Source organism: Gymnodraco acuticeps, unplaced genomic scaffold (assembly GCF_902827175.1).
Source record: "Gymnodraco acuticeps unplaced genomic scaffold, fGymAcu1.1, whole genome shotgun sequence".
NCBI lineage: Eukaryota > Metazoa > Chordata > Actinopteri > Perciformes > Bathydraconidae > Gymnodraco > Gymnodraco acuticeps.
This window is the reverse complement of record NW_022990906.1, coordinates 18,570-34,216: the sequence shown is the minus strand read 5'-3', so window position 1 is coordinate 34,216 and position 15,647 is coordinate 18,570. Positions and strand designations below refer to the sequence as shown.

Below are 15,647 nucleotides of genomic sequence, written 5' to 3'. Positions count from 1 at the left end.
TATTAGGTACTCGAACTGTGCATGCGTGCGATGGACATATCCAGTGCTAAAAGCACCGCCTCTGGCGGTCAGTAGGGACAAAATAGAACTGTGATTGTTAAGCTTCACTCTTATTTTAACAACCTGCAGTAGCTGCAGTCTTCCCAATCTGCCTCTTCTGTAGCAACACAATGAAACTGATAACAACTAGTAACGGGTCAAAAACGTGATAACGTTTCATCATGTGCTTCGGACAGACAGAACAATTATTTTAAACATGGATTAATTGCCATAATATTTGCAACAGTTCTCCTGAGCCCAAGATAGGTATTCCTACCAACTTTCTTGATACCTAGACATTTACTTTAAAGGTCGACATGAGGTTGACATCTATGGTTTCTTCACAGCTAGTTGAATGTATTGCCATGACATTTGGTGCACACATTCATGACCCCTAACAATACATTTTAATCACTTGCGTTGATATCAGACTTTTCCTAAAGCTCATTCATCAGGCCAACACTTTGATTGGTCCTATACTTTGATATTTTCCCAAAGAGCTCGAAAACTAAGGACATTCCCATTGGCCTCGCTCAGCTGTACTGGATGTGTATTACTCATTTAAAAACGTTAGCATACTTGCATGCTAAACTAGGATTGCAGACATGGCAAACATAAGCCAAGACCTGACGTTTTGAGCTTATGAGCTTCCTTTTACTATAATTCTTAACCTTTGCTCACATGACATCAACTTCTGCCACAAATGTAAAAAGGGAATTATCTTGATTTTAGTAGTTAAAGATGTCTGTGTGTTTTTTTATTTCACTTGGTAATGACCCTTACTGTATATAAAGTGTCGACCCAGTGACAGATCAGTCTCCAAATATTCAGATGCTGTTTGTATTTGTTTGGCATAAATGATCTGTTCCTGTCCAAATAGTGTATGTCTATTAGTATAAAAAGCGAATTTGAAATAATACAATCAATAGAAATGTTTGGGGAAAAAATCTCACTTGCAAGTTTTAAACTTACATTACCCTTCTTAAGGTTAGTTTGGCAAAGAGGTTCTAATGTGAGGTCTTATTGTCTGAGGAACATAAAGGTGTCTCCTTAAATAAATCCAACATAAAGCTGAGGCGATCCATCTAATGACCAGAAATAACAAACATGTTTAAAAAGCAGGTTTGTCTGTGGAGTCCTCCCTTCAGATGTTTGTTCAGGCCTAGCAGTGTAGACACCAACCCATAATCCTCCTGCAGACACACCTGTAGAGGAGAGTATAAAGACCCTGGACTGAACTGAGTCAAACATCAAGCTTCAAGGAGTCTCTCCACAGCAGCTCCACAGCCTCCAGACCGACCCTGAAGATGACTCCCTCTGCCAGCCTGCTGCTGCTGCTCCTGCTCGGCCTCTCTCAGGCACTTCCTCTCCAGGAGGAAGGAATCGAAGAAGATGAAGAAGAAGAAGTAGACGAAGAGGACACTGTCGACATCACCACCAGGATTTTGACCTCCAACAACGCCACAGATGAGATCCTGCTGGAAGGAGACCTGCTGGCTCCCAAAACCAGAAACGCCATGAAGTGCTGGTCCCAGAGCTGCCTGTGGAAGAAAGGCTCCAGAGGCTTAGTGACGATCCCCTTCACCACGAGCAGTCAATTCACCAGCTCGGAGAGACAGAATGATCACCGAACGCTATGAATACCTTCCACAGCAAGACCTGCCTCCGCTTCGTCCCCCGTCAGAACCAGTACGACTACATCAGCATTGAGAACAAGGGCGGATGTTACTCCTCTCTGGGCAGAACAGGAGGCAGACAGGTGCTCTCTCTCAACAGGCAGGGCTGCGTCCACCACGGCACCGTCCAGCACGAGATCAACCACGCTCTGGGCTTCCATCACGAACAGACCAGGAGCGACCGCGACTCACACGTCAGGATCAACTGGCAGAACATCAACCCGCAGATGGCCTACAACTTCAAAAAGCACGACACCAACAACCTGAACACCCCCTACGACTACAGCTCCATCATGCACTATGGAAGAACAGCCTTCTCCATCCAGCGGGGGAAGGACTCCATCACCCCCATCCCAAACCCCAACGTCCAGATCGGCCAGAGGAGGGGCATGTCCCGCGGGGACATCATGAGGATCAACAAGCTCTACCGTTGCTAATAACAATGCTGATGAAAAATGCCAAAAAATCGTACTTTTTCTGCTTTGTTTTTCCTGTAATTAATCAAAAAACACTGTGACGTATGGAATCAACATCAAATATTTCACTGTTCTTCAAATGTTCAAACGGCAGATTATATGACCGTCATCATATCCCTAAATGATCTGTAATAAAAGTGCTGCAGAGATTACTGATTGCTGTCTAGTTATTTTCATCATTTGTGTCTTTAAAAAAAAATACACGCATATGCCAACCCAGTCTCACGGCGTTTTGTGTTTTAGTCACAACATTTGATCTATTGATTCGTGTTCACCAACACGATTTTCCCCTTTTTTTCGTGTCACACAGAACGATTTTAAAAGCAATGTATTTATATTGGTAGTATGTTTCGTCCCTGCAACACGTCTTTTTGTCCGTTCGGGTCTTGGAAGACCGGAAGCTGTGGGGTTCATAAAAACATCTCCTTACTCAATATCAAGCCACGATTATTGTTTTTATTTTAAATCGTATAATGTCGGACTTTTTTTGTCGTCTGTGAGGAAAATAAATGGGGCTCTGAGCCTCAGGATACTGAAATCTGAATTTCTTTTAATCTTTTTTTCCTTATAATTTGTTATTCTTTTCTAAATAACACACTGTTATTTACTCAACAATAACACACAATGATCCTTGTTTTTATGTTTTTGTTTAATTCCATAATCTCTGGCTTTTTTGGCGTCCGTCAGGAACTGAATTTCAAAATAAAAATAACCGGAAACAGACGTAGGCCTATAAGGGACATTTCAAGCATAATTGCGATTGTCACTATCACTACCCAATCTGCCCACCTGCCCGATCTGTACTGCGCACCCATTCAACCATTTATTAATTATATGTTTTACATTTGATAACACCAATGTGTTTAATACTGGCAACTTGTAATTGTTGGAAAAACCAAAACGTTCCCAATAGAGACGTCCCATAGAACATTTTGCGAAACACAATAGCCAGCATGTGTAGTTCTGGGGGGGGGGGGGGGGGCGTTTGATTCCAGCTTTGGATAGTCTGCCGTGGTTTCGTTATATTTCAAAGAGCTGTTTACGCTCTGCGTAACCTTGGCGCACTGCCACTCCAACATCCAATCCCAGAGCTTGAAGATTCATCACGGGGACTGTAGTCCTAAACGATAGCTGGGGATTATGGGTAGTGTAGTGTCTTTGGCCATCCTAAACTCGATGATGCTCGAAATGTCCCTTATAGGCCTACGTCTGTTTCCGGTTATTTTTATTTTGAAATTCAGTTCCTGACGGACGCCAAAAAAGCACGAGATTATGGAATCAAACAAATAAATAAAAACAAGGATAATTGTGTGTTATTGTTGAGTAAATAACAGTGTGTTATTTAGAAAAGAATAACAAATTAGAAGGAAAAAAAGATTTAAAAAATACAGATTTAAGTATTTTGAGCCTCTAAGCCCCATTTATTTTCCTCACAGACGACAAAAAAAGTCCGACATTATACAATTTAAAATAAAAACAATAATCGTGGCTTGATATTGAGTAATAAGATGTTTTTATGAACCCCACAGCTTCCGGTCTTCCAAGACCCGAACGGACAAAAAGACGTGTTGCAGGCCCGAAACACACTACCAATATAAATACATTGCTTTTAAAATCGTTCTGTGTGACACGGAAAAAAGGGGAAGATTGTGTTGGTGAACACGAATCAATGGATTAAATGTCGTGACTATAACACGAAATGCCGAGAGACTGGGTTGCTCATGAACATGAATGCAATGCCGACATGGTGCATGTCATCATGTTATCAGTTTCAGTTCACTGTAAAGTCATACAGGAATTGTGTATTTCTGTATTTTTGTATCAGTATTGGATCGTGAGGTGAAAGTTACAGTTCTGCAATTCAATATCAAGCTTTATCTTGCACTGAAAAAAAATTCTGATCAAAACTGAACAAAAATGAATTGAGGATGAACTGACTGTTAGTCGGCCCCAAGTCCTGCCTCTCATGTATAACCATTATATTTTTACAACCCATTTATAACCATATTATTTGGGCCACAGAGCTCAGCATAAAACAATTTCAACAACATTAAAGAACCCAGTGATCTTTTTACTTGCAATAAACATATCTTGAACTTTTCATCCAGATGGTTAAAAGAGTATTTCAGGTATCTTTAACGACTTCCAGAACAGCAGTTAAGTTTTTTTATAGGACTTCTGGTGTTGTTAATTATGCAAGCAGCCTGCCTGTAGGTATGCTGACGTCAGCTGCCTCATGGATATGGGTTAGAAAGGGTCTGCTTTACCTTCTAGTAGGTTCAGAAAGCCTTTGTTATTTATTCACATGTTTGCCCACCGATACAAATACAATGTGGATCTATAGTGGTCTAATAATGACGTAGCGAAGGAGGAAATGATGTAAGATAATGTGGTGAAAGGAGCCACAAGTCCATACAGACAAAGGGTCTGTGAGGTATATGGGTGGTTAATGGGTGGATGTATGGACGGGTCAAATAAGACATACATTTTACCCAGGAGACAGCTGTCTGTGTCATGTGTGAAGACATAACTGAATACATTGACTTATTATAAGTCACGTAATACGTAAAAAAACATACCAATGTAACCCAAGCCAGGATCCTTTCCTTAACCTAACCAAGTCGTTTTTTGCTGCAAAAACCTTAAACACGTTATTCTGTTTGAATTCACAATGTTGACCAGGTGCTTAAAACTGTGATTGTTAAGCTTCACTTTTATTTTAACAACCTGCAGTAGCTGCAGTCTTTCCAATCTGCCTCTTCTGTAGCAACACAACGAAACTGATAACAACTAGTAACGGGTCAAAAACGTGATAACGTTTCATCATGTGCTTCGGACAGACTGAACAATTATTTTAAACATGGATTAATTGCCATAATATTTGCAACAGTTCTCCTGAGCCCAAGATAGGTATTCCTACCAACTTTCTTGATACCTAGACATTTACTTTAAGGTCGACATGAGGTTGACATCTATGGTTTCTTCACAGCTAGTTGAATGTATTGCCATGACATTTGGTGCACACATTCATGACCCCTAACAATACATTTTAATCACTTGCGTTGATATCAGACTTTTCCTAAAGCTCATTCATCAGGCCAACACTTTGATTGGTCCTATACTTTGATATTTTCCCAAAGAGCTCGAAAACTAAGGACATTCCCATTGGCCTCGCTCAGCTGTACTGGATGTGTATTACTCATTTAAAAACCTTAGCATACTTGCATGCTAAACTAGGATTGCAGACATGGCAAACATAAGCCAAGACCTGACGTTTTGAGCTTATGAGCTTCCTTTTACTATAATTCTTAACCTTTGCTCACATGACATCAACTTCTGCCACAAATGTAAAAAGGGAATTATCTTGATTTTAGTAGTTAAAGATGTCTGTGTGTTTTTTTATTTCACTTGGTAATGACCCTTACTGTATATAAAGTGTCGACCCAGTGACAGATCAGTCTCCAAATATTCAGATGCTGTTTGTATTTGTTTGGCATAAATGATCTGTTCCTGTCCAAATAGTGTATGTCTATTAGTATAAAAAGCGAATTTGAAATAATACAATCAATAGAAATGTTTGGGGAAAAAAATCTCACTTGCAAGTTTTAAACTTACATTACCCTTCTTAAGGTTAGTTTGGCAAAGAGGTTCTAATGTGAGGTCTTATTGTCTGAGGAACATAAAAGGTGTCTCCTTAAATAAATCCAACATAAAGCTGAGGCGATCCATCTAATGACCAGAAATAACAAACATGTTTAAAAAGCAGGTTTGTCTGTGGAGTCCTCCCTTCAGATGTTTGTTCAGGCCTAGCAGTGTAGACACCAACCCATAATCCTCCTGCAGACACACCTGTAGAGGAGAGTATAAAGACCCTGGACTGAACTGAGTCAAACATCAAGCTTCAAGGAGTCTCTCCACAGCAGCTCCACAGCCTCCAGACCGACCCTGAAGATGACTCCCTCTGCCAGCCTGCTGCTGCTGCTCCTGCTCGGCCTCTCTCAGGCACTTCCTCTCCAGGAGGAAGGAATCGAAGAAGATGAAGAAGAAGAAGTAGACGAAGAGGACACTGTCGACATCACCACCAGGATTTTGACCTCCAACAACGCCACAGATGAGATCCTGCTGGAAGGAGACCTGCTGGCTCCCAAAACCAGAAACGCCATGAAGTGCTGGTCCCAGAGCTGCCTGTGGAAGAAAGGCTCCAGAGGCTTAGTGACGATCCCCTTCACCACGAGCAGTCAATTCACCAGCTCGGAGAGACAGATGATCACCAACGCTATGAATACCTTCCACAGCAAGACCTGCCTCCGCTTCGTCCCCCGTCAGAACCAGTACGACTACATCAGCATTGAGAACAAGGGCGGATGTTACTCCTCTCTGGGCAGAACAGGAGGCAGACAGGTGCTCTCTCTCAACAGGCAGGGCTGCGTCCACCACGGCACCGTCCAGCACGAGATCAACCACGCTCTGGGCTTCCATCACGAACAGACCAGGAGCGACCGCGACTCACACGTCAGGATCAACTGGCAGAACATCAACCCGCAGATGGCCTACAACTTCAAAAAGCACGACACCAACAACCTGAACACCCCCTACGACTACAGCTCCATCATGCACTATGGAAGAACAGCCTTCTCCATCCAGCGGGGGAAGGACTCCATCACCCCCATCCCAAACCCCAACGTCCAGATCGGCCAGAGGAGGGGCATGTCCCGCGGGGACATCATGAGGATCAACAAGCTCTACCGTTGCTAATAACAATGCTGATGAAAAATGCCAAAAAATCGTACTTTTTCTGCTTTGTTTTTCCTGTAATTAATCAAAAAACACTGTGACGTATGGAATCAACATCAAATATTTCACTGTTCTTCAAATGTTCAAACGGCAGATTATATGACCGTCATCATATCCCTAAATGATCTGTAATAAAAGTGCTGCAGAGATTACTGATTGCTGTCTAGTTATTTTCATCATTTGTGTCTTTAAAAAAAAATACACGCATATGCCAACCCAGTCTCACGGCGTTTTGTGTTTTAGTCACAACATTTGATCTATTGATTCGTGTTCACCAACACGATTTTCCCCTTTTTTTCGTGTCACACAGAACGATTTTAAAAGCAATGTATTTATATTGGTAGTATGTTTCGTCCCTGCAACACGTCTTTTTGTCCGTTCGGGTCTTGGAAGACCGGAAGCTGTGGGGTTCATAAAAACATCTCCTTACTCAATATCAAGCCACGATTATTGTTTTTATTTTAAATCGTATAATGTCGGACTTTTTTTGTCGTCTGTGAGGAAAATAAATGGGGCTCTGAGCCTCAGGATACTGAAATCTGAATTTCTTTTAATCTTTTTTTCCTTATAATTTGTTATTCTTTTCTAAATAACACACTGTTATTTACTCAACAATAACACACAATGATCCTTGTTTTTATGTTTTTGTTTAATTCCATAATCTCTGGCTTTTTTGGCGTCCGTCAGGAACTGAATTTCAAAATAAAAATAACCGGAAACAGACGTAGGCCTATAAGGGACATTTCAAGCATAATTGCGATTGTCACTATCACTACCCAATCTGCCCACCTGCCCGATCTGTACTGCGCACCCATTCAACCATTTATTAATTATATGTTTTACATTTGATAACACCAATGTGTTTAATACTGGCAACTTGTAATTGTTGGAAAAACCAAAACGTTCCCAATAGAGACGTCCCATAGAACATTTTGCGAAACACAATAGCCAGCATGTGTAGTTCTGGGGGGGGGGGGGGCGTTTGATTCCAGCTTTGGATAGTCTGCCGTGGTTTCGTTATATTTCAAAGAGCTGTTTACGCTCTGCGTAACCTTGGCGCACTGCCACTCCAACATCCAATCCCAGAGCTTGAAGATTCATCACGGGGACTGTAGTCCTAAACGATAGCTGGGGATTATGGGTAGTGTAGTGTCTTTGGCCATCCTAAACTCGATGATGCTCGAAATGTCCCTTATAGGCCTACGTCTGTTTCCGGTTATTTTTATTTTGAAATTCAGTTCCTGACGGACGCCAAAAAAGCATGAGATTATGGAATCAAACAAATAAATAAAAACAAGGATAATTGTGTGTTATTGTTGAGTAAATAACAGTGTGTTATTTAGAAAAGAATAACAAATTAGAAGGAAAAAAAGATTTTAAAAAATACAGATTTAAGTATTTTGAGCCTCTAAGCCCCATTTATTTTCCTCACAGACGACAAAAAAAGTCCGACATTATACAATTTAAAATAAAAACAATAATCGTGGCTTGATATTGAGTAATAAGATGTTTTTATGAACCCCACAGCTTCCGGTCTTCCAAGACCCGAACGGACAAAAAGACGTGTTGCAGGCCCGAAACACACTACCAATATAAATACATTGCTTTTAAAATCGTTCTGTGTGACACGGAAAAAAGGGGAAGATTGTGTTGGTGAACACGAATCAATGGATTAAATGTCGTGACTATAACACGAAATGCCGAGAGACTGGGTTGCTCATGAACATGAATGCAATGCCGACATGGTGCATGTCATCATGTTATCAGTTTCAGTTCACTGTAAAGTCATACAGGAATTGTGTATTTCTGTATTTTTGTATCAGTATTGGATCGTGAGGTGAAAGTTACAGTTCTGCAATTCAATATCAAGCTTTATCTTGCACTGAAAAAAAATTCTGATCAAAACTGAACAAAAATGAATTGAGGATGAACTGACTGTTAGTCGGCCCCAAGTCCTGCCTCTCATGTATAACCATTATATTTTTACAACCCATTTATAACCATATTATTTGGGCCACAGAGCTCAGCATAAAACAATTTCAACAACATTAAAGAACCCAGTGATCTTTTTACTTGCAATAAACATATCTTGAACTTTTCATCCAGATGGTTAAAAGAGTATTTCAGGTATCTTTAACGACTTCCAGAACAGCAGTTAAGTTTTTTTATAGGACTTCTGGTGTTGTTAATTATGCAAGCAGCCTGCCTGTAGGTATGCTGACGTCAGCTGCCTCATGGATATGGGTTAGAAAGGGTCTGCTTTACCTTCTAGTAGGTTCAGAAAGCCTTTGTTATTTATTCACATGTTTGCCCACCGATACAAATACAATGTGGATCTATAGTGGTCTAATAATGACGTAGCGAAGGAGGAAATGATGTAAGATAATGTGGTGAAAGGAGCCACAAGTCCATACAGACAAAGGGTCTGTGAGGTATATGGGTGGTTAATGGGTGGATGTATGGACGGGTCAAATAAGACATACATTTTACCCAGGAGACAGCTGTCTGTGTCATGTGTGAAGACATAACTGAATACATTGACTTATTATAAGTCACGTAATACGTAAAAAAACATACCAATGTAACCCAAGCCAGGATCCTTTCCTTAACCTAACCAAGTCGTTTTTTGCTGCAAAAACCTTAAACACGTTATTCTGTTTGAATTCACAATGTTGACCAGGTGCTTAAAACTGTGATTGTTAAGCTTCACTTTTATTTTAACAACCTGCAGTAGCTGCAGTCTTTCCAATCTGCCTCTTCTGTAGCAACACAACGAAACTGATAACAACTAGTAACGGGTCAAAAACGTGATAACGTTTCATCATGTGCTTCGGACAGACTGAACAATTATTTTAAACATGGATTAATTGCCATAATATTTGCAACAGTTCTCCTGAGCCCAAGATAGGTATTCCTACCAACTTTCTTGATACCTAGACATTTACTTTAAGGTCGACATGAGGTTGACATCTATGGTTTCTTCACAGCTAGTTGAATGTATTGCCATGACATTTGGTGCACACATTCATGACCCCTAACAATACATTTTAATCACTTGCGTTGATATCAGACTTTTCCTAAAGCTCATTCATCAGGCCAACACTTTGATTGGTCCTATACTTTGATATTTTCCCAAAGAGCTCGAAAACTAAGGACATTCCCATTGGCCTCGCTCAGCTGTACTGGATGTGTATTACTCATTTAAAAACCTTAGCATACTTGCATGCTAAACTAGGATTGCAGACATGGCAAACATAAGCCAAGACCTGACGTTTTGAGCTTATGAGCTTCCTTTTACTATAATTCTTAACCTTTGCTCACATGACATCAACTTCTGCCACAAATGTAAAAAGGGAATTATCTTGATTTTAGTAGTTAAAGATGTCTGTGTGTTTTTTTATTTCACTTGGTAATGACCCTTACTGTATATAAAGTGTCGACCCAGTGACAGATCAGTCTCCAAATATTCAGATGCTGTTTGTATTTGTTTGGCATAAATGATCTGTTCCTGTCCAAATAGTGTATGTCTATTAGTATAAAAAGCGAATTTGAAATAATACAATCAATAGAAATGTTTGGGGAAAAAATCTCACTTGCAAGTTTTAAACTTACATTACCCTTCTTAAGGTTAGTTTGGCAAAGAGGTTCTAATGTGAGGTCTTATTGTCTGAGGAACATAAAAGGTGTCTCCTTAAATAAATCCAACATAAAGCTGAGGCGATCCATCTAATGACCAGAAATAACAAACATGTTTAAAAAGCAGGTTTGTCTGTGGAGTCCTCCCTTCAGATGTTTGTTCAGGCCTAGCAGTGTAGACACCAACCCATAATCCTCCTGCAGACACACCTGTAGAGGAGAGTATAAAGACCCTGGACTGAACTGAGTCAAACATCAAGCTTCAAGGAGTCTCTCCACAGCAGCTCCACAGCCTCCAGACCGACCCTGAAGATGACTCCCTCTGCCAGCCTGCTGCTGCTGCTCCTGCTCGGCCTCTCTCAGGCACTTCCTCTCCAGGAGGAAGGAATCGAAGAAGATGAAGAAGAAGAAGTAGACGAAGAGGACACTGTCGACATCACCACCAGGATTTTGACCTCCAACAACGCCACAGATGAGATCCTGCTGGAAGGAGACCTGCTGGCTCCCAAAACCAGAAACGCCATGAAGTGCTGGTCCCAGAGCTGCCTGTGGAAGAAAGGCTCCAGAGGCTTAGTGACGATCCCCTTCACCACGAGCAGTCAATTCACCAGCTCGGAGAGACAGATGATCACCAACGCTATGAATACCTTCCACAGCAAGACCTGCCTCCGCTTCGTCCCCCGTCAGAACCAGTACGACTACATCAGCATTGAGAACAAGGGCGGATGTTACTCCTCTCTGGGCAGAACAGGAGGCAGACAGGTGCTCTCTCTCAACAGGCAGGGCTGCGTCCACCACGGCACCGTCCAGCACGAGATCAACCACGCTCTGGGCTTCCATCACGAACAGACCAGGAGCGACCGCGACTCACACGTCAGGATCAACTGGCAGAACATCAACCCGCAGATGGCCTACAACTTCAAAAAGCACGACACCAACAACCTGAACACCCCCTACGACTACAGCTCCATCATGCACTATGGAAGAACAGCCTTCTCCATCCAGCGGGGGAAGGACTCCATCACCCCCATCCCAAACCCCAACGTCCAGATCGGCCAGAGGAGGGGCATGTCCCGCGGGGACATCATGAGGATCAACAAGCTCTACCGTTGCTAATAACAATGCTGATGAAAAATGCCAAAAAATCGTACTTTTTCTGCTTTGTTTTTCCTGTAATTAATCAAAAAACACTGTGACGTATGGAATCAACATCAAATATTTCACTGTTCTTCAAATGTTCAAACGGCAGATTATATGACCGTCATCATATCCCTAAATGATCTGTAATAAAAGTGCTGCAGAGATTACTGATTGCTGTCTAGTTATTTTCATCATTTGTGTCTTTAAAAAAAAATACACGCATATGCCAACCCAGTCTCACGGCGTTTTGTGTTTTAGTCACAACATTTGATCTATTGATTCGTGTTCACCAACACGATTTTCCCCTTTTTTTCGTGTCACACAGAACGATTTTAAAAGCAATGTATTTATATTGGTAGTATGTTTCGTCCCTGCAACACGTCTTTTTGTCCGTTCGGGTCTTGGAAGACCGGAAGCTGTGGGGTTCATAAAAACATCTCCTTACTCAATATCAAGCCACGATTATTGTTTTTATTTTAAATCGTATAATGTCGGACTTTTTTTGTCGTCTGTGAGGAAAATAAATGGGGCTCTGAGCCTCAGGATACTGAAATCTGAATTTCTTTTAATCTTTTTTTCCTTATAATTTGTTATTCTTTTCTAAATAACACACTGTTATTTACTCAACAATAACACACAATGATCCTTGTTTTTATGTTTTTGTTTAATTCCATAATCTCTGGCTTTTTTGGCGTCCGTCAGGAACTGAATTTCAAAATAAAAATAACCGGAAACAGACGTAGGCCTATAAGGGACATTTCAAGCATAATTGCGATTGTCACTATCACTACCCAATCTGCCCACCTGCCCGATCTGTACTGCGCACCCATTCAACCATTTATTAATTATATGTTTTACATTTGATAACACCAATGTGTTTAATACTGGCAACTTGTAATTGTTGGAAAAACCAAAACGTTCCCAATAGAGACGTCCCATAGAACATTTTGCGAAACACAATAGCCAGCATGTGTAGTTCTGGGGGGGGGGGGGGGGCGTTTGATTCCAGCTTTGGATAGTCTGCCGTGGTTTCGTTATATTTCAAAGAGCTGTTTACGCTCTGCGTAACCTTGGCGCACTGCCACTCCAACATCCAATCCCAGAGCTTGAAGATTCATCACGGGGACTGTAGTCCTAAACGATAGCTGGGGATTATGGGTAGTGTAGTGTCTTTGGCCATCCTAAACTCGATGATGCTCGAAATGTCCCTTATAGGCCTACGTCTGTTTCCGGTTATTTTTATTTTGAAATTCAGTTCCTGACGGACGCCAAAAAAGCATGAGATTATGGAATCAAACAAATAAATAAAAACAAGGATAATTGTGTGTTATTGTTGAGTAAATAACAGTGTGTTATTTAGAAAAGAATAACAAATTAGAAGGAAAAAAGATTTTAAAGAAATACAGATTTAAGTATTTTGAGCCTCTAAGCCCCATTTATTTTCCTCACAGACGACAAAAAAAGTCCGACATTATACAATTTAAAATAAAAACAATGATCGTGGCTTGATATTGAGTAATAAGATGTTTTTATGAACCCCACAGCTTCCGGTCTTCCAAGACCCGAACGGACAAAAAGACGTGTTGCAGGCCCGAAACACACTACCAATATAAATACATTGCTTTTAAAATCGTTCTGTGTGACACGGAAAAAAGGGGAAGATTGTGTTGGTGAACACGAATCAATGGATTAAATGTCGTGACTATAACACGAAATGCCGAGAGACTGGGTTGCTCATGAACATGAATGCAATGCCGACATGGTGCATGTCATCATGTTATCAGTTTCAGTTCACTGTAAAGTCATACAGGAATTGTGTATTTCTGTATTTTTGTATCAGTATTGGATCGTGAGGTGAAAGTTACAGTTCTGCAATTCAATATCAAGCTTTATCTTGCACTGAAAAAAAATTCTGATCAAAACTGAACAAAAATGAATTGAGGATGAACTGACTGTTAGTCGGCCCCAAGTCCTGCCTCTCATGTATAACCATTATATTTTTACAACCCATTTATAACCATATTATTTGGGCCACAGAGCTCAGCATAAAACAATTTCAACAACATTAAAGAACCCAGTGATCTTTTTACTTGCAATAAACATATCTTGAACTTTTCATCCAGATGGTTAAAAGAGTATTTCAGGTATCTTTAACGACTTCCAGAACAGCAGTTAAGTTTTTTTATAGGACTTCTGGTGTTGTTAATTATGCAAGCAGCCTGCCTGTAGGTATGCTGACGTCAGCTGCCTCATGGATATGGGTTAGAAAGGGTCTGCTTTACCTTCTAGTAGGTTCAGAAAGCCTTTGTTATTTATTCACATGTTTGCCCACCGATACAAATACAATGTGGATCTATAGTGGTCTAATAATGACGTAGCGAAGGAGGAAATGATGTAAGATAATGTGGTGAAAGGAGCCACAAGTCCATACAGACAAAGGGTCTGTGAGGTATATGGGTGGTTAATGGGTGGATGTATGGACGGGTCAAATAAGACATACATTTTACCCAGGAGACAGCTGTCTGTGTCATGTGTGAAGACATAACTGAATACATTGACTTATTATAAGTCACGTAATACGTAAAAAACATACCAATGTAACCCAAGCCAGGATCCTTTCCTTAACCTAACCAAGTAGTTTTTTGCTGCAAAAACCTTAAACACGTTATTCTGTTTGAATTCACAATGTTGACCAGGTGCTTAAAACTGTGATTGTTAAGCTTCACTTTTATTTTAACAACCTGCAGTAGCTGCAGTCTTTCCAATCTGCCTCTTCTGTAGCAACACAACGAAACTGATAACAACTAGTAACGGGTCAAAAACGTGATAACGTTTCATCATGTGCTTCGGACAGACTGAACAATTATTTTAAACATGGATTAATTGCCATAATATTTGCAACAGTTCTCCTGAGCCCAAGATAGGTATTCCTACCAACTTCTTGATACCTAGACATTTACTTTAAGGTCGACATGAGGTTGACATCTATGGTTTCTTCACAGCTAGTTGAATGTATTGCCATGACATTTGGTGCACACATTCATGACCCCTAACAATACATTTTAATCACTTGCGTTGATATCAGACTTTTCCTAAAGCTCATTCATCAGGCCAACACTTTGATTGGTCCTATACTTTGATATTTTCCCAAAGAGCTCGAAAACTAAGGACATTCCCATTGGCCTCGCTCAGCTGTACTGGATGTGTATTACTCATTTAAAAACCTTAGCATACTTGCATGCTAAACTAGGATTGCAGACATGGCAAACATAAGCCAAGACCTGACGTTTTGAGCTTATGAGCTTCCTTTTACTATAATTCTTAACCTTTGCTCACATGACATCAACTTCTGCCACAAATGTAAAAAGGGAATTATCTTGATTTTAGTAGTTAAAGATGTCTGTGTGTTTTTTTATTTCACTTGGTAATGACCCTTACTGTATATAAAGTGTCGACCCAGTGACAGATCAGTCTCCAAATATTCAGATGCTGTTTGTATTTGTTTGGCATAAATGATCTGTTCCTGTCCAAATAGTGTATGTCTATTAGTATAAAAAGCGAATTTGAAATAATACAATCAATAGAAATGTTTGGGGAAAAAATCTCACTTGCAAGTTTTAAACTTACATTACCCTTCTTAAGGTTAGTTTGGCAAAGAGGTTCTAATGTGAGGTCTTATTGTCTGAGGAACATAAAAGGTGTCTCCTTAAATAAATCCAACATAAAGCTGAGGCGATCCATCTAATGACCAGAAATAACAAACATGTTTAAAAAGCAGGTTTGTCTGTGGAGTCCTCCCTTCAGATGTTTGTTCAGGCCTAGCAGTGTAGACACCAACCCATAATCCTCCTGCAGACACACCTGTAGAGGAGAGTATAAAGACCCT

The 15,647-nt window shown here is 40.5% G+C and overlaps 2 protein-coding genes and 1 pseudogene across 2 annotated transcripts; all 3 read left to right on the top strand.

Moving 5' to 3' along the window:
• Positions 1–1,277: 1,277 nt before the first annotated feature.
• On the top strand, positions 1,278–2,343 carry LOC117557849 (annotated as a pseudogene).
• A 3,722-nt stretch (positions 2,344–6,065) lies between these two features.
• Positions 6,066–7,137, top strand: LOC117557842 (high choriolytic enzyme 1-like). Its single transcript, XM_034233819.1, has one exon. It carries the CDS (start codon positions 6,143–6,145, stop codon positions 6,944–6,946), a length of 804 nt encoding a protein of 267 aa, XP_034089710.1. The 5' UTR covers positions 6,066–6,142; the 3' UTR covers positions 6,947–7,137.
• A 3,719-nt stretch (positions 7,138–10,856) lies between these two features.
• On the top strand, positions 10,857–11,928 carry LOC117557841 (high choriolytic enzyme 1-like). The gene has a single exon (XM_034233818.1). It carries the CDS (start codon positions 10,934–10,936, stop codon positions 11,735–11,737), a length of 804 nt encoding a protein of 267 aa, XP_034089709.1. The 5' UTR covers positions 10,857–10,933; the 3' UTR covers positions 11,738–11,928.
• Positions 11,929–15,647: the final 3,719 nt, after the last annotated feature.